The sequence below is a fragment of the Mus caroli genome, chromosome X (genome assembly GCF_900094665.2).
Source record: "Mus caroli chromosome X, CAROLI_EIJ_v1.1, whole genome shotgun sequence".
NCBI lineage: Eukaryota > Metazoa > Chordata > Mammalia > Rodentia > Muridae > Mus > Mus caroli.
Genome location: NC_034589.1, coordinates 132133043 through 132156351, shown reverse-complemented (window position 1 = coordinate 132156351; position 23309 = coordinate 132133043). Strand labels below are relative to the sequence as shown.

The window sequence follows — 23309 nt, the reverse complement described above, 5'->3', positions numbered from 1 at the left end:
TGAGGAAAATATGTAATAAAAATATTAAAAAAAAATAAATAAAAGACATGTGCACACTGTTCCTGAAATTTACATGGGTATTAGGGAACAGAATTCAAGTCCCCATGATTGCACAGAGAACACATTACCTAGTGAGCTAAGCCCTGGTAATATTTTTAATATTGAGGGTTTTTGTAATAGACAATTTAATTGACAAATACTCATTACACATTACCTTGGCTCTCATAGGGACTCTGATATAAGTATATTTCTTATTTTGAGCATATTTCTCTTCCTTCCTCCCCCCCCCATGTGACTATTCCCCATCCCCTTACTCCCCTTGATCTCACAGACAGTTACATTTTCTGTTTCTAGTAAGTTCTACTTTTTACATGGCCAGCATACATTCTTGCTAAATTTTAGGTTATCGATTTGCTTCTACAGAGTAATGAGGAGCATGGTTGGAATTCTCCCCTTTGTTAACCACACTGGAAATACTGCCCACTGTAGATAGAGTGTCATTTTGTAGAAAGCACACCTCTTGTCAAGAATGTGTTTTGAGCTTGGTTTTGCACATTAAGTAGGAAGGTCAGAGGAAATTTCTGTCATCTCTAATCAATCAGAACATATTGTCTAGCAATAACTATATACTAGCTGAGACTACCCTTGTTTCATTCATTTTCTCTTTTCTTTTAAAAACCATCATATCTGTTCTTTAAACTTTTCATATGACATATTTTAATTCTTTTTTACTTATTCACTTTACATTCTGCTCACTGACTCCCTCTCAATAACCCTCCCACAATCCTTCCCCCATTCCCTCTCCTCCTCTAAGTGGGTGGGGGCCTCCTAAGTATCCCCCCACCCTGGAATATCAAGTTTCTCCAGGGTTAGGTATTTCCTCTCCCAACTAAGGCCAGACAAGGCAGCCCAGCTAGTAGAACATATCCCATACACAGGCAACAGCTTTTGGGATAGCCCCCATTCCAGTTGTTTGAGATCCACATGAGGACCAAGCTGCACATCTGCTACATACCCATCAAAATTCTAACACAATTTTTTTTATAGACTGTGAAAGAACAATTCTCATCTTCATGTGGAAAAACAACAAAACCCAGGACAGCCAAACAACTCTGAACATTAAAAGAACTTCAGGAGGAATCAGCATTCCTGACCTCAAGCTATACTATAGAGCAATTGTGATTAAAACAAACAAACAAACAAACAAACAAACAGAACAGAACAGAACAGAACAGAACAGAACAGAACAGAACAGAACAGAACAGAACAGAACAGAACAGAACAGAAAAAAACCAAAACAAAACCTTCATGGTATTGATACAGAAACAGACATGTTGATCAATGAAATCAAATCAACACCCAGAAACAAACCCACATACCTATGGACATTTGATTTTTGATAAAGAAGTCAAAACCATAAAATGGAAAAATGAAAGCATCTTCAACAAATGGTGCTGGACTAACAAGATGTCTACAGATAAAAGAGTGAAAATAGATCCATATTTATCACCTTGCATAAAACTCAAGTCCAAGTGGATCACGGACCTCAACATAGATTAGGATACACTAAATATCGTAGAAGAGAAAGTAGGAAATAGCTCCAAAACATTGGTACAGGAAACAACTTCCTGAACAAGGACATAAATGGCTCAGGCTCTAAGATCAACAATTAATAAATGGGACCTCATGAAACTGCAAAGTTTCTATAAGACAAAGGACACTGTCAATAAGACAATCAGCATCCTAAAGATTTGGAAAGGGTCTACACAAACTCTATATCTGACAGAGGGCTAAAATCCAGAATTTACAAAGAACTCAAAAAGTTAGACACCAACAACTTAAATATCCTAATTAAAATATGCAGTACAGTTAAGCAGAATCTCTAATGGTCAAGAAGTACTTAAATAAATGTTCAAAGTCTTTAGTTATTAGGGAAATGCAAGTCAAAACAGCTCTGAGGTTCCATCTTATTCCCATTAGAATGGCTAAGATCAAAAACTCAAGAGATAGCACATGGTGGTGAGGGTGTGGAGCAATGGGAATGACACTTCTTAATTGCTAGTAGGAGTGGAAACTTATGCAACCACTTTGGAGATCAATTTGGCAGTTTCTCAGAAAGCTGGGAATAGTTTTACCTCAATACCCAGCAACTCTTGGGCATATACCCAAAAGATGTTCTACCATCCCACAAAGACATTTTGCTCAATTATGTTCATAGCATCTTTATTTGTAATAGCCAGAAACTGGAATCAACCCAGATGTCCCTCAACTGAAGAAAGGATAAAGAACATGTGGTACATCTGCAAAAGGGAATACTGTTCAGCCATTAAAAACCAAGGCATCATGACTTTTTTTCAGGCAAATGAATGGAACTTGAGAATATCCTCCTGAGTGAGATAACCCAGTCCCAAAAGGACATGCATGGTATGTATTCATTGATAAGTAGACATTAGTCATAAAATACAGGTACCATGCTACACTCCACAGACCCCAAGAAGCTAAACAAAAAGAAAGGGCCAAGCAAGGAAGCTTAAATATCTCACTTAAAAAGAAGGAATAAAATAGTCATCAAAAGCAGATGGAGGGAGGAATCTTGGTGGGAGAGGTGATGGGGAGGGGAATGGGGGGTTCAGGATCTACCTGAGAAAGAACAGGAGACATGTCTGCAATTGGCATGGGTGAGGATGTGGGAGGCATCTCCAGGAAGAGACAGAGACCTGGGATAAGGGAGGCACCCAAGAATCAATAGGGTTGACCTTAGCTGTGACTCACAGCACAGGGGATATGGAACCTGAAGAAACCACATCCTGTAGCCAACAAGAGGCCCAGTGGAGCAATAGAGACACCATCCCACCCACAAGACTTTCAACCCAAAATTTATCCTGTCTACAAGTAATACAGGTACTGGGGAGGGAGCAGAGACAAATTATATATTTTGATCATATTCCTTTCCCTCCCCCAATTCCTCCCAGCTCCTTTTCTCACTCCCTACCCATCCAACTTCATGTTCTTTATTTTACACACACATACACACACACACACACACACACACACACACACACACACACACAGAAACTCTGCCATGGATTCCAATTTGTGTTGCCACTACTGTATATGGAACCAGCCTTGGAGTGTGGTTGATACAACCAGTATCACTTATTGAAGAAAAGGAATGTTCCCTCTCCAAGCAGCTATCAGTTGCAAATAGCTTCTCTGCTAGGGATGGGGCTCTGTGCCTTTTTCTTCTTCTCCTACCTAGCCTAATTTCATCTGGCTTGTATAAAATATATCATTAAATTAATTTTAGCATTTATTTTTTTAATTTTAAAATGTAGTTACTAAAATATTTCAATTATACATATTTATATTGTATTTCTGCTGAATAGTGTTACTGTGGGTATTTTTAATTTTGCTTTCTCTTTGCATAATTGTTTTTCCCCTGTTTTATGGCACTGGTTTTGCTCCCCAACGTGTTCCTAAAGTGAATTTTCATTTCTTGAGATCAGAACACTTGAGGCATCCTATTAACAAAAATATTACAGTGAACAACTTACATCTGTTTTGGAACGTCAATATGGAAATGTTTTAATATTGTTAATATCTACAGTATAGTAATATAGTATAATTATATATTGAATATGAGCCATTACAAATGATCTATTGAGAAATATACTGCAGAATTATTGCAAAAGTATTTGAAAGAACATGTGACTGCCATGTTAGATGTATGCCTAGTGACTTAAAAGACTGAAATATATGTTTATTTGATGCTGATTTTATTTATGCATACATATTTATCCCTTTCAAATTAAATTTTGATTGTATAAAAACTAGCTTACAAAGTAATGGGGCTCCCTCTGGCATTTCATGCATACTTCACTTCAGTTGGCTCCCCTGTTTTCACTGCCCCCCCAACTTCAGCACTGCTTCCTTTCATTTTCATATCATATGTGTTGCATTTCTCTCTTCAGCTTACTTCCTCAGTGCCTCTTTTCTATCCCATGTGCCCCTTTCAAGTTTCTTGGGCTAAGCTCACAATTAACTTCTAAATACACACATTTAATAATTAGAAGCCAAGATCCATATATGAGAAAGAACATGCAGTTTTGTCTTTCTGCACCTGGGTTACCTCACTTAACAGAACATTTTCTATTTCCATTGTCCTGCAAATTTCATAATATTATTTTCTTTGCAGCTTATTAGAATTCCACTGAAACACTAACCTTTCAGGGACTGTTTGATACAGAGAAAAATTGCAGTTGGATTATTGTTATCTGTTTTGATATTATGCTACAGAAAATTTTATTCTATTTCATCCCTGCTTATCAATAACACACCAGATCTTGGAGTTGAAGAGACCATTCAGTCAGTAAAGTGCTTGCCATAGAAGCCCAGGGACCTAGTTTTGAGCCCCAGTAACCACATCAAATGATGGGCATGATGACATACATTTGTAATCCCAGCAATGGGGAGAAAGAAGCTTGTGGACATGTAGCAGAATGTGATTAGGAGTCATTCTATGCCTACATTCCTTTAGCAGTTCTGGACGACTCAGTCCCATGTTACTGCCACTCAAGCAGTATTATGAATGGGTTCCACTTCTGGGAGTAGATGTTAAACCAAATCAGAGATCTGTGCTACTATTGCACCAGAACATCTTGCAAGTAGTAGCTAGCCAGCCTAGCCTAATCTGCAGCTTCTAGGTTCCAATTAGAGACACCTCAAAAACTAATCTATGCTCCTAAGGAACACATTTGAAACTGTATTATGGTCTTCATGCATTCTCTCTCTCTCTCTCTCTCTCTCTCTCTCTCTCTCTCTCTCACACACACACACACACACACACACACACACCACATACACATGCTTACTAGTGTGCTAATACACAGTGGAAAATTACTGAGCTGTTTAAAAAATAAAAAATGTGAAATTCACGGGTAAATGGATGGTACTAGAAAGAAAATCATCCTGAGTGAGGTAGCTCAGACTCAGAAAAACAACTATGGTATGATTTTGCTTATATGTGGATGTATATGTAGTTGTTAGGTCATTGATAAGCAAGGTACAATCTGTAAAACCAGAGGTTAGGTAGAGAGAAGATAAGGGACTTGGGGGGAGGGATTGCCCTAGGAAGGGGAAATAGAATACATAGATATGGATGGACACTGTGTGTGTGTGTGTGTGTGTTAACAGGATCAAACAGGGATATGGAGGGTGAGGGAGTAAAGGAGACAGTATTTGGAGGGGCATATCAAACTACGAGTCATTTGAGGAGTTGTATGGAAACCTATTACAGTAGAAGCTTTCTAAAATATATCCATATAGAAAGGGTATCTAAATGGAATTACTAAATAATGGGAAAGATGAGCTCCAGTTGGACAGCTTTTGTTACCTAACGAAACTTCCAGTTCCAGAAATGAATTACATATAGCCAAGTTGTTCTCCCAGGGAGTCCCATGGAAACCCCCAAACAACGCAGGCTATTGATAAGGCTGTTGGTTGCTCTCCACAAATTGATGGTAAGGTCCTATGGTTGAAGATAACACCTTTGAACATAGAGAAGTCATGCTGATGTCTACCCAGAACCTTTATCCCTACTGACATGTGTTTGTGTTACTAGAAAGTACTCTGTATCCTACCAAAGGACAGAGGTAAACACTGATCCAGCTACAAACCATTCCCTATATAATGGGGACCTGCTTGCAAGATGTGGTGGTGCAATAGTAGCACAAAGCTCAAAGGAGTAATCAATAAATCTCTGATTGGATTTAACATCTACTTCCAGAAATGGAACCCATTCATAATACTGCTTGCATGGCAATAACATGGGACTAAATCGTCCACAGACTTGAGCAAAAACAAAATGCCAGTGTTCTGCTAAAGGAATGTAGTGATGGAATGACTCCTAATCACATTCTGCTAATTCTGCTACAGGTATTGATCAGTATCTTGCTCAGGCATTATCAGAGAAGATACCTCATTAGGTAGATGGGAACAAATACAAAGACCCACAACTGGACAATATGCAGAGTGAGAGGCCTTGGAACACTGTGTACATGTATATGTGAACATGTTCACAACTATATGCCACATACACTCACATAAACAAAAGTGAGCTGTAAAGAACATTAGACTATAGGATATATCACCAGATTCTATACTCAATACATAGTCAGCAGTTTAAAACCTAGAGAATACAACAGTGCTTGTATTTTATTTTCCACCCAGGATACTAAAAGATGCCAAACCTTTTATAGAGTATTCAGTTCCTGTTCAATAGCTCAGATCCCATTTGACATCCAAGTACATACAGAATGAACACTGTGAAGTATACTCTTCCTATTAAGTGACTGAGTGCCACTGAAATGAGTCGCATTGAACTTAAGGGTCCAATTCAGTTCATTCAACCAATAGAAACTTTGTCTTAAGCGCACAGCTTTGTAGACCAATTACTGCTACTAGACTTATCAGCCTTTCAAAGTTAAATTGTCCAATAGGAAACCTAACAGCTTTCAAATAAAATCTGCTTCTCTCCTAAAATAACATCCTGCCTTGTCTTTTTAACTACCCATACATCATTAAGCATACAATTAATCTTAAGGTTTATATTAGCATACATTAATTATATAAGATAATAGGTTTCATTTTGACATTTTCACAATGCATGTCATGTAACTGTACATATTCGTATCAATACTTAATTGTCTTCCTCTTTTTCTTCCTCCATCCCTCTTTTTCTTCCCAAATATTCTGTCTACATCCATACATTTTCAAATATAGATTTTTCATGAGAAGAGCATGTGATGTTTGCCTTTTGTTCCTCATCCTTTCCTTCTATGTCCAAATAATAAAGATGTCTAGAATTCAAAACTAGTCTTTCTTTCCATTGCCACAACTCACTTTGCCCCTCATTATTGCCAGTCTGGAAGCAGACATTATTTTTTTAACTAGCCAACCTTCATCTACTCTTACCTTCTGTTCTTAAGTTTGGACACTTTTTGTTTAATTACTCTTCATTAAAGCTTAAGCATTAATCATCTAACTGCACTAATCAAAAAACCTTGAAGGACTTCCCATTGCATACAGAAAAAACTAGAATGCTTAGAATTCCATGTAAGAACCTCAGAGAGTTGGCCCCAATTTAACTTTTGAGGTTAAACTCTGTGATTCATTCCCTTGCATAATCATCAGTCAAACCCACATATCTTGCTCCCTTGCTCTCTTCACCAACATGATTTTTCTCCTGCCTTTCTTTTTGTTTAGAATACTTGTCACAATTTTCATACACCCATTTCTCATTTGTTCTTTAAGATCTTGTCTAAATGTCACTTTTTATATGATATATTTTCTAACTCAATATCCATCAAATATGTATCATATTTCTATCTTGTACCAAGCACTAAACTTAAACATTTGAAAAAAAAAAACTTGGTTCTTTTTCCCTTGCCACATCAATGCAATGTCTTTTCTGTGAATTAACATAGCAAGTGGATACACTTTATATTACATAATACCATCCACACAGTAATATAAATCTTTTTGGTCTTATTCATCTTTCCCTAAAAGAGTGAACTCCAAACCTTGTAAGGCTTATATAAGGAGGCATTTGACAAACACGAGCTAAATAAGTGAATATGTGTTATTTTCATTTCCATAGAGAAAAATCATATTTTTTCTAATTTAACACAATGTCACTTTTATACAGACTTATTTTTCCATTTTACAAAAACAAATATAAAGAATCTCAAAAAGTTTGCATCTCAAGAGAAAATAAAATGCAGTGTATATATCATCCTAGAGAGTTGTCATTTAGAATAACTAACATGCCTAAAACATAAAACTATTTTCACTCATAACTGGTCAAAGTACTGACAATAAGCATCAGTGAGTTCTCAGTTGCAACTGAGACATCTGTATCAATGTCCTCTGCCAAGGTTCGGGGACCTTTATAGAAGAGATGGTAGAAAGCTTGTAAGAGCCAGAGGTCATGTAGGACCAGATCACAACAGTATCATCTGGATATGACAGTACCAGGGTACTTGTGAACTCACTGCAGCTGTGGTTTATCTTCTCCAGACCTGTACTAGATCAAGCCAGTCAAAATATTCTAGCAAGGATGGGAAGGGATTCATGAACTCCCACCTTTAACTGAGGAGCTAGGGAGAATTGATGGCTTCAGGGAGAGGAAAAGTCAGTTTTCTTTAAGGGTGTGGCTCCTAGGAGGAACTGCTATGCTTCAGTAGATGGCCCAGTACCCTGAAGTATATGGGCTACACAAATTAGAGTCAATGAAAAGGTTATTCAATTTCAAAAAAGGAGGGGGCATGAAACTGAAGGTGTACGGATTTTGGGAGTAGATCTGGGAAGAGTCAAATAGAGGGATTGCAGGTGAGTATGATCAAAATGTATTGCATGAAATTCTTAAAGAACTAATAAAATATTTTAAGAGATCTATATATTTGCCAGGGTATTCATGGTGGCACAAACATAAGATTAAATTAATTGAGGTGAAGTAGGTGTTGGTTATAGGTTGTTGCCATTCTTTTCTAGTTGCCTGTTTCCTTTCTGTTTCTGTTGTTTAAATTGCAGCCCAGGATGCTATTATGTCAAAGAAGGAATGACTGATCAAATATAAGAGCCACATTTTGTTCCCTTTGAGGGAGTATGAGCAAGGCACAAATATGGCCATGTACAGGTCTCTTATGTAGAGAGACTGAATTGTTTACTAGTGCTGTCATCTGCAAATAAGATTAATAATAGTAACAACTTATATTTAATGCAGAGCATATGGTAGATAGTGTAGTATGATATATTTATTATCATATTTAATATTCATACAAGTCCTAAGAGTTAGACACTATTATCATTCCCGTTTAATCTTGAGTAAAGAGAAACTCAGAGGAAAAAGAGGCCCAGAATAGCTAAACTACTTTCACAAATACAGTCAATAAGTAGAGGAATAAGATTAAACACTATGCTCAAATCTTCACATCTTATTTTCTTTCTTTTTGTTCTATGATTTTTTGTTGGCGTGCATGCATGTGTGCATGCGTGCATGTGTGTGTGTCTGCGTGTTTGTGTGTGCTTGAGATTGAACCAAGCACCTATATATGCTAGGCACACATTCAACTACTGATCTACATCCCTACCCCTCTTCATTTAATTTTTAATTGTCATAAAGTATATAACATAAAATTACTCTCTCTCAAGCAACTCCTGGTGTATACTTAAGTAGTGTTAAGAACAGTCACATAACTATATACTCATCAGCACCCTTTCACCTTCCAAAATTAAAACTTTGTACACATTAAACAGTTCTACATTCTCTTTGGCCCCAGATCCTGGCAACCATCTTTCAATATAAATGTAACCCCTCTATGTAATTCCTATGATTGGAATCATGCATTTTGTCTTCTTATTAGTGTTTTTTTTTTGTTTTTTGTTTTTTTTTTTTTTTTTAGATTCTCAGGATTCACATTGTATCCTGTTCAAATTTTTCTTTCAAAATAATGCTGAACAGCAATCATACACTTGTTTTTAATACATTTTTTCCTTCATCTGCTTATGGATATTTGTGTGGCTTCCCTCTTTTGTCTATCAGCTGCTACAAACAAAGGCAGACAGAGAGTTTCCCAAATACCTAGCTTTCTCCTCTAAAGATACACACAGGAGGAGAATAGCTTAATTATATGACAATTTTATTGTGCATCTTTGAGAAGCTGTCACACTATACCAAAGCTTTAACCTTTACCCTTAATTATTTGTTGGTATTGCACTGGCTGTCTAAGGTGACACCAAGTCAGCATTTACTCTCTATCAAAATAACAAGCTTGGCTATTTACAGCTCTGCATAAATGCTTAGATGACTTCCACCCCTATGGAATCAAGTAAGGCAGGGAATAATTTCTATCAGACCATCAAAATAAAAATTCACAAAACAAGAGCCCTCACTCGTGACCATTTTCTCTCTGATGTATATGACTGTTGTTTTACTTACTACAGAATCTCCAAGGACTAGGTGACATATTTTCTGGGTTGTCCTCTACAAAACTCTTAGATTTTTGAGGAAAATCATTTCTTCTCATGTGCCTCAGTTTTGAAAAATAAATAATATACATAAGTATAGTGTTGTAATCCTAATAAAATAAGTTCATGTCTCTGAACTTCAATGTACTCATCTTTAAACTATAAAAAATGGTAAGTCTTGCTATGAATATACAAATATTGCAAGTAAAATTTATAATTATTTAGTAAAGTGAAATTACTATTTCAGTAAAGATAAATTACTATTGATATGATTATTATTTTCAATCCTATCAATATGAGACATACAAAATTATCGGCCCACACAAAGGCAACTATATGTGAATTTGTTTACGTTTTGTGTGTGCAAGTGTTTTGCCTGCATGCATGCCTGTATGGTAGGTACTGTGTGTGGTAAGTGGATGATACCCTAAGTGAAATTGTATTGTTGACATAAGCATGGCCATGACAAGAACCCCAATGCCTCAGACCCACAAGAATGGCAAGGCCTTCTCCTGGTGCAAGTATGGAGGTTGACAGCATGTGCAGAAAGTTATCAATGGCCGCATCCTCCCTATGGATAACTGCACCCTGAGACTTATCTCCTACAGAGACCTCCTACCAAGATTAGCTAGCCTGCCTCCTTGTTCAGCTGTGTGTATCTTAAACTTGCCTCCTTATTCAACTGTATATAATAAACAGGGTGGGTTTCAAGGCTATGGATGCATCTCTATCACAGCACACAGTTTACTGGACCCATTTTTTGTGAACATATTTCTCATTTCTTCATTTCTTATCACCACAGTCAGTTTAATGCCAAAACCATGCCTGCAGAGGCCAAAAGAGGTATCAGATTCTGTGGCATTAGAGTTATAGATGGTTGTGGGTGGCCATGTGGGTACTGGGAATCAAACCCTGGTCCTCAGGCAAAGCAGCTAGTGCTCTTAACCACTGAGATATCTCATCCATCTTGGGTTTTAATAGGAACATTATATGTAATATGTAAGAACTATACATAGAGATACAAGATCTGGGGGTATTGGTTAGTTCATATTGTTGTTCCACCTATAGGGTTGTAGAACCCTCTAGCTGCATATGTAGCAGAAGATGGCCTAGTTGACCATCACTGGGAAGAGAGGCCCCTTGGTATTGCAAACTTTATATGCCCCAGTACAGGGGAATGCCAGGGCCAAGAAGCAGGAGTGGGTGGGTAGGGAAGAAGGGCGGGGGGGGGGTATAGGGAACTTTCGGGATAGCATTTGAAATGTATATAAAGAAGATATCTAATAAAAAATGAAAAAAAAAAGAACTACACATAGTCTGGAAAGCCTTGAGTGAGTGAACAGTCAAACAGTGATACATTCCCATCTTAGAATATTGGATCAATACAAGTTGCAAATGATTGACACCTAGGACATGGGGTGCTCCCAGGAGTCTGTAGGGGTGACTCAAGCTGAGACTACTAGCAGCTGAAGATATGACGACTGAAGTGGCCACCTTCTGTAGCCAGGCAAGACTTCCAGTGGAAGTAGGGTGACACCAACCCACCCACAAGATCTTCAACTCAAAATTTGCCCTGCTTACGTGATGCACAGGGATAAAGATGGAACAGAGATTGAGGGATGGACAATCTATCATTGCCCCAACTTGAGACTCACCCTATAGAAGAGAGCCAACCCCTGACACTATTAATGACATTCTGCCATGCTTTCAAACAGGAGCTTGGCATAACTGTCTCCTGAGAGGCTTCATCCAGCAGTTGATGGAAATAGATGCAGAGACCCTCAGGCAAACATCAAGAGAAGCTCATTGCATCTTGTGGAAGGGTTGGGGGAAGGATTGAGGGGGCCAGAGGGGTTAAGGATACTACAAGAAGACTTACATAGTCAACTAACCTGGGCCTATAAGGACTCACAGAGACTGAACCACCAACCAAAATGTATGCAGGGACTGGACCTAGGCCCCCTACATGTTTGTAATATATTTGCAGCTTGGTCTTCCTGTGGGTCCCCTAACAATTGGAGTGGGGGCTGTCTCTGACTTTGTTGCCTGCCCTTGAATCCACATTTCCTAGCTAGGCTGCCTTTCCTGGCCTCAGTGGGAGAGAGTGCCCTTAAATGTGCACCTCCTGCAACTTGATTGTCAGGGAGTTTTGGTACCCATGGGGGAGGGATCCCCTTCTCTGAGCAGAAGGCAAGGGCATAACAGGGGCACGGGTTTGTGAGGGTGGGGCTGGAGGAGAGGAGGGAGTGGGGCTGAAATCAGGATTACAGTAAATAAATGAAAAACAAAAAACAAAACAAACCCAAACACAAGATTGGTGACTAATAGGGGCTAGGTTGAGAATTGATTAAGGTGGGAAGCACTCTACAGGAGTACTGGATGTCCTATAAACCTTGACTTTCTAATGTCTGTGCCAAGTGGCCTTGGCTGTAAGTTTTCATGCCATTTCAGGAGCATTTACTATTTCTTTTTCCATCTGAGTAAACCAAAAATAATTTTCTCATTAAGGAGGAATCTCATGTAGACGATGCTGGTGACTTTCCTAAGGGACTGCTGAAAGAGCTCCAGAGAATACCTCTCATCCTTATTTCTCCTTCTAAAACAGGAAAGGGGCTGGCAAGGTCCCTCTTAACAGGAGCATCCAGTCACTATTATGATGTGTTTGCACATGACTGCCCAATATGGGAATATTGCTGAGAAGACTATATGTTTGGGCTGTCTTTTCCAAAAATGGGTTATGGTAAATAGTGGATACTTTGAATATAAAAAATTATAGTGCCTTTCAAGTTTTAGCTGGAAGTACAATGATAGTGTAGTATTTCCACAAATACCACAATATAGTCAAATATTTTCCTATAAAATAATTTTGTTAAATCCGTGAATTCTATGCAACTTGTGATACTATATCACAAATTATATATTATACATATCATATTATATATATTATATGCACATGTATATATACATACATACACACATACACACATATATTTGTTTTGTTTTCCAGACATGGTTTCTCTGTGTAACAGTCCTGACTGTGCTGGAACGCACTTTGAAGACCAGACTGGTCTTGAAATCACAGAGATCTGCCTGCTTCTGCCTCCAGAATGATGGACTTAAAGGCATATGCTACCACACCCAGGACAAATGTTATATATTTTTAGACTCGAAAACTGATTGTAGAGATAGTAACAGTGGTGTATACATTTACAAAACTGCAAGGTACCTTTCATAATAGATAAAAAGTATTTATAAGTATATATTATTAACTATATATATTAAATATATGAAATTGATATTTATGTTTCTAAGTTATACTTTTGAATCTGCTTTTTAAATTTATGTCTGAAAATTGAATATATGAAGCCCAATATAATCAATTATATTGTTAGATCTTGGGTTACAGTGATTGTGAGAAACAGGTTTTAATTTTTGACTCACCGACTGATGTGCTGCTATGTATCCGTGGGCACTTTTATCTGAAAAGTCAGAATAAAGAAAATCACCTTTGTTCCATAAATCCGACCTAAGAAACAGCTCGTCATCGGTTAGAAGGGAATTTTAGCATTAAATCTATGATAAATGGCAAGTTTCTGTTCTCTAAAATATCTCATATTTGGTCCTAACCATATTTTCAGCAAGTCCCTTTACAAATCTTCATAAACGTCTCATTTCTGCTGGCATAAAGATATAGTATTTCCTCCGTTCTCTATATGCTAAATGAGCCCAGATTACTTTTCTTGAAAAATAAAATTGATCAACTAAATGAACTACATACATAAGAGCCAATGAAGTCACAATTTGGGAATAATGCAGATAGGTACACACCAGCAAAGGAGTTGCAACTTGGGATTAACCATGCCATTGCAGTAAGACATTGATGGTTTTTTTTTTCCCCCAACTTGGGGACCTGGTGAAAATAACCTGATAAGCACAAAAGTTCTCTTACATTGTTATGACACAGGTGAATTAATATATATCCAGAGATCATTGTTCATCCTTATATTCTTACTTCATAACCATATTCAAGTCCTAATGCAAAATGACGGACTAGCTTCATACTCATGAATAAATAGAACTGTGGTTGTGAACATTTTCCAGCTAAAAACAAAGCTTCTAGCATTGATGTCAGAGTCCCACCCCATCAGTAGGTTTACTTACACTGAAGTCATTTGCCGAAACTACTGAAGCTGACTTCAATATGCTATAGTTTGGCCTCATCAGGAGGCTCTGAGAACTGGCACATTCCCCTTTAATATCACAGAACTTCCCTTACCTCCTGATGTAAAGCTCATATATTTCTGGTTGTTGACCGTTTCTTTGGAGTCATAGAATTTGAGAACATCAAGAACAGCTTGTGGGTTCTTCTTCTGTTCCAGCTTTGTTATGTTGGAGGTTTGGAGTAGTCGTGCCCATTGCTCAGGAATTCCCTGTGGACAACCAAAGGGAAAGAACGGCTGCTCAGAACATTGATCAGAAGCACGTGCATGTTCCAGCAAAGTTCTGCACCAAGAAGCCCATGCTACCTGTTGGATTACACTTGGGAAACTGAAGTTACATTCTAGATTTAACGTTAGTAACGTAATAATGCAATCATTCTCTTCTCTAATCAAAACACATAGGTAAAACTAGGATCCAACTTAAAGAGGGTGGGTGAGAGTATGATTGTGATAAAAACAAAAAGCGCATGAAAATCACCTCCATATTGACTCTGCTCATCCATGAAATGATGTTTACAGCTTAGCTTATTTTTTTCTGGCGACTCAGGGCAGACATAGCAAGACTTCTCTAAATTTGTGCACAGTATAGTATAGTGCAGATCAATGTTTTGTTTTGTTTTCTTTCATGACTGGAGTATCATAAGCGTTTTTTTTTTTTTCATTTAAACAGAATATCCAAATAAAAGGAAAGCCTCACCCTTGGTCAGTTTCAACTTTTTGTTTACTAAATGTAATTTGGGGGTTCTAGGGCTTTATAATGAGGTCAAATTGGGAGGAACAAAGCTAGAATTGTGGAGGAGCAACGACCGCTGAAACACTCAACCATAACATTTATGCTGCACTGGGTATTTTTCTTGCAGCTTTCTCCAGGGCATGCCTTCCTCCTTTCCTCCCCCTCTCCCTCCCTCCCTACTACATTGGCCACATAGAAGTTGGGGACTCTAAAACCATATCAAAACCTTGTGAGAATTTGCAGTAAATAATATCAAGCACTTAGAACAGAGAGGGGGAATGTTGAGAAAAATAACCAAGGAAAATTATTCAAAATTCCAGAGAGGTTTGCTTTACACCAAGCATTCAGTATTCTTTCCTGCACTTTCAACCTACAGATTTTGCAGTTTGCAATTCTCCAACCTCCAAGAACAGCTTGGAGAGAGGAATGGATACACTATTGCGGAAATGCATCCAGACATAATTTAGATGGCTTTGTCCCATGAAGTCTCAGCAAAACAATGTGTGACGTGGGCCTCCAGAGTTTGGGAATGACAACAAAAAAGTGAGATAAGCCAAGCAACGACTCTACTGCACACACATGAACCTGCTACTGCAGTGCTATGACATCTCAAAGAAGCACTTTGATGCAAGCTTCTTTTGGGCCTGTGACGCACCTCTGGGAGCTTCCCTGGGCACATCTGTGAGCCATAGAGATCTGGCTGTAATGGACGTAAATAAAGAAAGAAAAGAAAGTTAAAACAGAATGTGGGACAACTTAGAAGGTGGGAAAAGATGAAACCAATGGGTCTGAATGGGGGTCCCTTTTAAAGTGGGGCAGTTATGGAAATAGGGGGGTAGTGACTAGACCAGGGACAGGATTGGATACAGATTTAAGAGAACAGAGAAAACAATAGTGTTCCAAAGTTTGCATATATAATTCCACTTTGGACCAGATGGTTCCTCCATAAATAGGCAATAGTAAAAATTACCATTAAGTGGTTGGGGAAATTACCAAAAAGCAGCAACAAGAATTTGGAGGGATAAAGGATGGCATCATGAAAATTTTCAATAATAACTTGTAAGTTGCTTTTATAATTGGATCATTATGGATAGCCAATGGCCATGGGATAAGCATACGAATTTCAGTTCCCAATTCTGGTTATCTAAGTTTCCATTTCATATTGCCCTTATCTATGTGGCTAAAATTCAAACGATGCCTGTGTAACAATATTGATCTATATTCTTCTGTACTTTGTAGCTGAAGTCATGGGTGGCTTAAAGGAAATGATGCTAAAGCCATCCTTCCAAAGCCAGACACTATGTTTAGGTTTACTATGCATTTATATCAGGGAACGGGAAAACATTTCATTTCAAATTTTGCATGAATAATTTCCATTTAATGATATAGTTCCAAACCCCACGTCCCACAAATAAGATCAGATATAAATTAACATATTTGTCTAATTTAAGACATCTCAAATGCTAAAGAAACATGCTTTGACCCAACTGCTTTGATTTGGGATACATGTCTTTGATTCCTGGCATTTATGGTTATTCCAAGCACAGTGAAACAACACTTTTACATGCATTTCATCACGCAGTTTGATGCTAAAGCCTTAAGCCAAAAATTGGAACTCAGGAGCCCATGCATGATCCCAGTTCTGATTCTAAGTGCAATTAATAGCATTTGGTTAATACTATAATGGCCAAAGGAGTTACTGAATGTTACAAATCCAGGTATGCATTGCACATAACCACTAAAGCAGACTTCACTGGCATGATCATTACTATAATCATTAGAATATTTATAGGTATTATACATTCCCATGGCACTTCAAAACTTTTGGAAAAGTTGTGTGATAATCACTAGACAGCAAAAAATGCTGTCAGTTGAAGAAGTTCCTCCAGATAATGCTACTTACCACATGACTACAATGCTAACATAATTTCTCTTTTCTAAGGTGAAACAAACTAGTTTCTCAATGAGACCTGATTATTGTAATTTGAGCATATGGCACAATGGCACATAATCAGAGAGTCATCTCACTACTCCAAATTGAGGAAATAATCTAAAAAGTTGGACCTAAATGAAGACCTAAGAGTCTGAGCATCAGAAGCAGGAGCACATATCGATGCCTGTGTAGAATATACAATCACAAGTGGGTGTACATCAAGCTGGGGAGTGTCCAGTGTAGCCCAGGAGAATGGCAGCATGATATAACAGGCCAAGCATTTATCTTATCATAAGAAATGATAATTTATATCACTCATACCATTTTTCCCTCTGTTTGACTTGAAGCGACCGTCACAGGTCTAGAGGTCTGGAAAGGGGAGTTCTGAAGTATTTGGGACAAAAATGGCAATATAATGGGTAAGGACTTGTAATAATTTAATCCCCAAATCTCACCTCCCATCCTAATTTTAGCTTTAGGGTCCAAGTGTATGCCCATGTAGGTATACAAGTTTATGTGAGCCAATTAGCCATTAGGGTAATCACCAATCAACATATCAAACTGGTGCTCAATTATTCAAAAGAGCAGGTTCTTGTAAAACAACTTCTCTACAATTCAACAAATTGCTGAAAATTCAACAATTATCAAATTTCGCAGTATTATTTCCCACAACAGACAGTAACCTAATAGTATCTATGGCAATTAAGACTCAAGTTTAAATCCTACCAATAGAAGTGTTAGAGGCTGATTACTTTTGTTAGTCTGAAAGTTAAACATACTACAATATTAATTGGAAATTGTAGGTTACGATAATAAAGAAGGAAGAATTTGTGATCATTTAAAAATGTATGTAAAAGTAGCTGCAAAAGATCACCAAGATGACAACACAGTACTTCAGATTTCTCAACTTGTTGTCTGTCTGCAAGGTCAATGAATTCCTATTACTGGACTGTAAAAAGCCATTTTGTTTCAAATGAATTTTAGAAGAGGATGTTGTTTGGTTTGGTTGCATCAGGTCTAGAATGGCCATCTACCACCTATTCTACCTCAGTCTTCTCAGATTGGTCCATTGGGTTCTAATTCAGCCCACAGTGGACAAGGCTTAGTGCTGCAGTCAGCAAGATGGTGGTGATTTAGTTTCCCTTGATTGCCATTCAGAACCCAGAAAGAATAAAGAAAGGGCTAAAGATGGGGGAAACGTGGCAAAAGATGTCAAATAAGGCAGAAGAAATAAAGTGTAAGTTAAGCACAATGCTAAATGAGAGAACATTCACAGTAGAACCTCCAAAGGAAAAGAACAAGAAAATAAAACCAAGAATAACAGCAAATAAAACCATGAGAGGTTTAAATCGAAGAAAAACATAGAGGGACTTAAAAAAAAAATGAAGCTCTTAAAATAAAAGAGACAAGTTGTTGTTAGACATAACTGTAAAGTTTGAGGGCTTTTCCTGTTTCAAATATCAGAAAATTAGCTAGACTCTCTTTGGATGTTTTTAAACACACAATGGTCAAATTATAAAAAGAACAAAACAAAACATTTTTTATCCAGTGGGAAAGACAGTGGGAGGTAGGGTTGATAATCAGTTTGTGGTTTCTAAATGTAGCCAAGAGAATGTTCTAGCAATGAAATAAAGGATGGGCTCAAACTAAATGGCATTTAAGTAATGTCTTTGACTCAGATAACAAAATTCATTAAATTGTATCTATCTCAATTTCAGCAGTCTCATTATTTTTGAGCATTTTTCCTGCTTGCTACTGAGAACATAGAAATAATTAGTCTACACTAATTTATGAGGCCAAGACATTTACTCTACTTTATTTCATTCTTACACTGCTTAATTCCAGAATTGAACAAATAAAATAAAATTTGTCTGTCAATTCAGCAATATAGCATAGTTCTTCAAATAAAATTGTCTTGCTTCTTTCCCCCTATTTAACCACATGACATAGTCCATTCACTAACCATTATGCTACAAGGCAGGAAATTGGGTTCTACAAAATCTGTAATTTTTTTCTAGCTTAACGAAAACAAGAATTATTGTGATTTTTATCAAAGTTTTAATTTTCTAAATTCATTTGAAGCTCTTTATTGTTTCAGAATGTACACGTTGGTTGAGTTGTTTACTAGTATAGAACAATTAGCTGAAATATGGAGTCGTATATCTAGCAACATCTCTCCCCTCACTCATCTAATGAATGGGTGCCAAATTCATTCTTTAGAGGAAGAAGATGGTGAGTATCTGAGACACTGTGGTATTTGAGCACTGCAGTTATTCAAAGAAAAAACCAATCTAGACCTGTTGTATGCAGCTAATTCATGTTGGTAATTATTATAGATGATTCATACATAGTATATATGTAAACTCATCAACTAGCTACTAATACATATGTGATATACAATTAACAATATTTCTTCCTGAAACATGGGGATTGTGGTTTTGAATGTTTATAAAAATATACCTACTAATAATCTTTAAAAATAATCTATGATTTTAAAATCAAAGGAGTGACTAGGCAAATTTTACCGAGACTTTGGCACTGTAGTTATCTGATCTGTGTAATTCAGGACCCACTGGAAAGCTTGAATTATTCAGATGAATCACCTTCACTAGTCAAATTGAATAAATCATTCTTTGATTCACTTTATAAGATTAAGGAACAGGTTCAGGCAGGGTCTCCTTACAATAGCTACATTTTCTGTGCCTTGGCAAATAAATATTTTCAAGTAAATTAAAATTTATTGGGTAATAACACACTTGTGTTAGGATAGTCAAAATAATTTTGTCAGTGTTGTTGCGCATTTTCTATTTCTATTTATGATTATCCAGGAAAAGTCCATCTTCAGACTGACATTTTGGAATATAGCAAGCCTTACTTGAAACCTATTTCATAAAGAAAATAGGTTTTATTTTTTCATGGCTTACAAAACAAAATAAGGAGCTTACTTACAGTGAATTCCCCGGTGACTGCATCAAAACCCACATGAATCGTATGCTCAAAGTCTGAAGGAAGAGAGATCTCTGGGCGTTCTTTCTCTTTCTTCTTATTGGCTAAAGACAAAATGTTAACATGTATTTATTTAAGGTATAGTTTTGGCTTCCATAAACTGCATAAGAAAGCTCAATAAAACAGTTACAGAGAGACAATTCACTGATTTAAATCTTAAGTTTAAGATTCAAGACTCATCGCTTTCTAGTATATATATATATATATATATATATATATTATATATTATATATATATATATATATATACCATGTATTTTCACTTTAGTGAAGATTCCATAGTTTATAGCAAGTTTACTTTAGTAACTGATATTATCCTTACTGACCAGTATATGGAGACTTCTTGATAGTCCAGATTTCTCTGCAGATTTATATAACTTAGTGGCCATTTATAGTTTTTTTTTTTAAGGTTTAGACCAGTTTGTTATTCATGTCTTTTTAAAAAAAGATATATTTATTTTTTATTTATATGAGTACACTGCAGCTGTCTTCAGACGCACACTAGAAGACTACATCGGATCCCCTGATCCCATTGCAGATGGTTGTGAGCCACCGTGTGGTTGCTGCGAACTGAACTCAGGACATTTGGAAGAGCAGTCAGCCAGAGGGGCAAATGGAGCAGCCATGTCTTGTTCTTGTTTGCCTGAAGTAACTCCTGTGAACTTCATTTTTGTTTCCCTCATTTCTGATCTCCCATCCTTACCAGACATGGCTAACCACATGTCTCTCTATTTCCTTGACGACGTGTTCTGCTTTTCATCCTCATCCAGTAACCACCATTTCTTTGAGTATCACTGTGCTTGTTGTTTTACCTTTAATTATGATGTTTTTTGTCCTTCTGCAGTTTTTCTTTACACATATTCTTTTCTCCTAGACACAAACCTATGTCAAAGAACTTGCTAATCTGGCTGACAGAGATAGATCAAAACAGTGTAGTATTAAATACTGTATACGATTTGAAAAGAAGGCTTTCATTAAGTAAAGAACAATAGAAAATTATAAATACATAATTCACAATTCTATCAAGCTTCCTTGGGGCTTTGGAAGTGGTCCAGTTGGATGCAGAAGCCTGTTGAAGTCACTTCATTCATGTCAGAGAAACCAGGTCAAAAGTAGAGCCAAATTCTACTTGAAGAATGTGAAGAAATCTATAAGACCTATGCCCACCAAAAAGTAGTAAAGATATACACAATTTTGCATTTTCTTTCAGAAGTCCATAACTCCTCTGGATTCCATTTGAAGAGTCCTTGTTATATGCCCCACGTCTTTATATCAACCTTCATCTGTGGTTTCTTTGCCAGTAAGTAAATTCTCCCCGCTTCTCTACTGACTTGTACATTTATGACATACTGTCTTAGATATAAATACTCCACGTGAGCAAATCTCTATATAGATTTGACTCAAAGTGTCTTTCTAGAAAGTTGCTTGATAGGTAAGTTTTTTGTTTTTTTTTTTTTTTTTTTGCTTTCTGTTTTTTGTTTTGCCTTCTTTAGAGGCCAAGTGCAAACAAATAACAAAGCCAAACTTGCTCCTCTGGTTTTTTGTCTCAGGGAAATAGTGTTGCTATCCAACCAGACTGGAGGAGTAGCATAGTCTTAGACTCCTCTTTGGGGAGGAATGGAGCCAAGAAGAGATCATCCCTTATAATAGATGATTAGAAGAAATGATAAAGAAGTATACAAAACTGAGGAAATACAAATCATACCATAGGCATTCATAGGATGGTGTATTTGAGTCTTTAAAAGTGTTGTATGCATTTGCTATGCATTTTCCTTTGGTTCTTTTTGTTTGTTTGGTTGGTTGGTTGATTTGTCATACTATAATTGGTTTGCTTTAGATTTATCTTATCTTATTATTATTCCTTAGATACCTGTTTGTTTTATAAGGGACAGAAAAGAGGTGGAACCAGATAGGGAGGGGTAAGGAGGAACTGTAAAGAGTAGGTACTAGAAGAAACCATAATCATGATATATTGTAGAAAAAAACTATTTTCAATAAAAGGAAAATTTGAAATAAAAAATAATTGTATATACAAGTCATAATGTTCCCACATAACTACTTTGTAATATTACATTGGCCCAGGCAACAAAACCAATATTTCAGGAGCCATCTTAGAGTTTTACTATGCTCATATATTTTCTTTTTATTCTATCCCCTGAAATAGTTTCAGAAGTCACTATCTTTGACCCAGGCATTGGTATTTCCCTTCTGGCCCACTGCCTCCAATTTTGCCCCCTCTGACTTATTTTTCTATTCTGTGACTAGATTCTATTCTTTCCTATAAGATCATTATATGTTCAACTAATTACTTATATATTAAAATTCATTATTCCAAACTTGGTATCTAGGAGATTTCATGACCTGGTCACAGTTTACATATCCAAGTTCTACTGTTGCTATGGAACCCACCATCCACATTCATTTTATGCTTCCTGGATAGCTGGGTTTTCTCTTACCTCCAAGCTTTTATTTGGTCTAGGCTATGACTTGGAACACTGAATTTCTTACTGTCTCTGTCTCCTGTCAGCTCTGTATGGGTTACTCCAATTTTATTGTTACTTTTATTTTATTTTTCTTTATATTGTTGGAGATCATATCAAAGCTTCAGAAACACCGGGCACAGCACTTTACCTGTCCTTTTCAGAAGACTCTCTCTTGGGCTTCCTCCACCATGGCAAATCCTATATAATTCTCTGTATGCAGACAAAGTTCAATGTTCCTTGTTTTATGTTTTCACAGTACCACCTTGTTTTATGTATACAGTACCACCCAGTATACATTCTAAGTCTATTAGTAAGCTTAGCACTTACCAATACTGGATTATTATATGTTCTGTCTCTCTAGCTAAAAGTCAAAACTCTTGACAACAAGCCTCACCTTAACTCTTACATTCTCTAGCACCTGTATTGTGCATGAATATTCAATAACAATCTTTTATGGAAGACTCACCAGGAACAAATCCCAGGGTTATCTCATTTAAACTATATACCCAGTTTTACACAGATGACAAAAGTCAGAACTAGTACTTGAACCTAATTCTCACTACATTCCAAGAACCTAAGCTTGCGATCCACATAACTGATGACTTCATGGTTTTTCAAGGGAAAAAAAAAGCAACTTTTGCTCTAACCCTCAGGAGATATGTAGAGATTTAATGGAGCTTAGATGCCTGATTTTTATTTTACTTCATTTCTTGGGAATTTTACAATGAGTTTATCTCCCCTAAGAATTCATGTATACTAAAACTCATGCTAACTTAGTTGTCTGGGCTAAGATTCAACCTGATTAGCTCACAGTTGGTATTTGCAGGGAACAGAAGAAATCCAAGTGAGCACCTCTTTCTCTGTGTTGCTCCCATATTCTGCCAGAACAGAGAGCAAAGCTACAGATTA

At 36.9% G+C, this 23309-nt stretch overlaps 1 protein-coding gene across 9 annotated transcripts in view; it reads right to left on the bottom strand.

Annotated features, from left to right (window-relative positions):
• Positions 1-23309, bottom strand: part of Pak3 (p21 (RAC1) activated kinase 3) — a 236127-nt gene that overhangs the window by 59194 nt on the left and 153624 nt on the right. For 6 of the 9 annotated variants that reach the window (XM_029473398.1, XM_029473395.1, XM_029473394.1 and 3 more), the window contains 5 exons: positions 19862-19962; positions 17234-17296; positions 15635-15679; positions 14303-14456; positions 13468-13505 (listed from right to left, as the gene is read on the bottom strand). In XM_029473398.1, the coding sequence (XP_029329258.1) occupies positions 13468-13505; positions 14303-14456; positions 15635-15679; positions 17234-17296; positions 19862-19962 (401 nt within the window). The remainder of the gene's footprint in view (positions 1-13467; positions 13506-14302; positions 14457-15634; positions 15680-17233; positions 17297-19861; positions 19963-23309) is intronic. The other 3 variants (XM_021152815.2, XM_029473400.1, XM_029473399.1) reach the window with 2 other exon arrangements.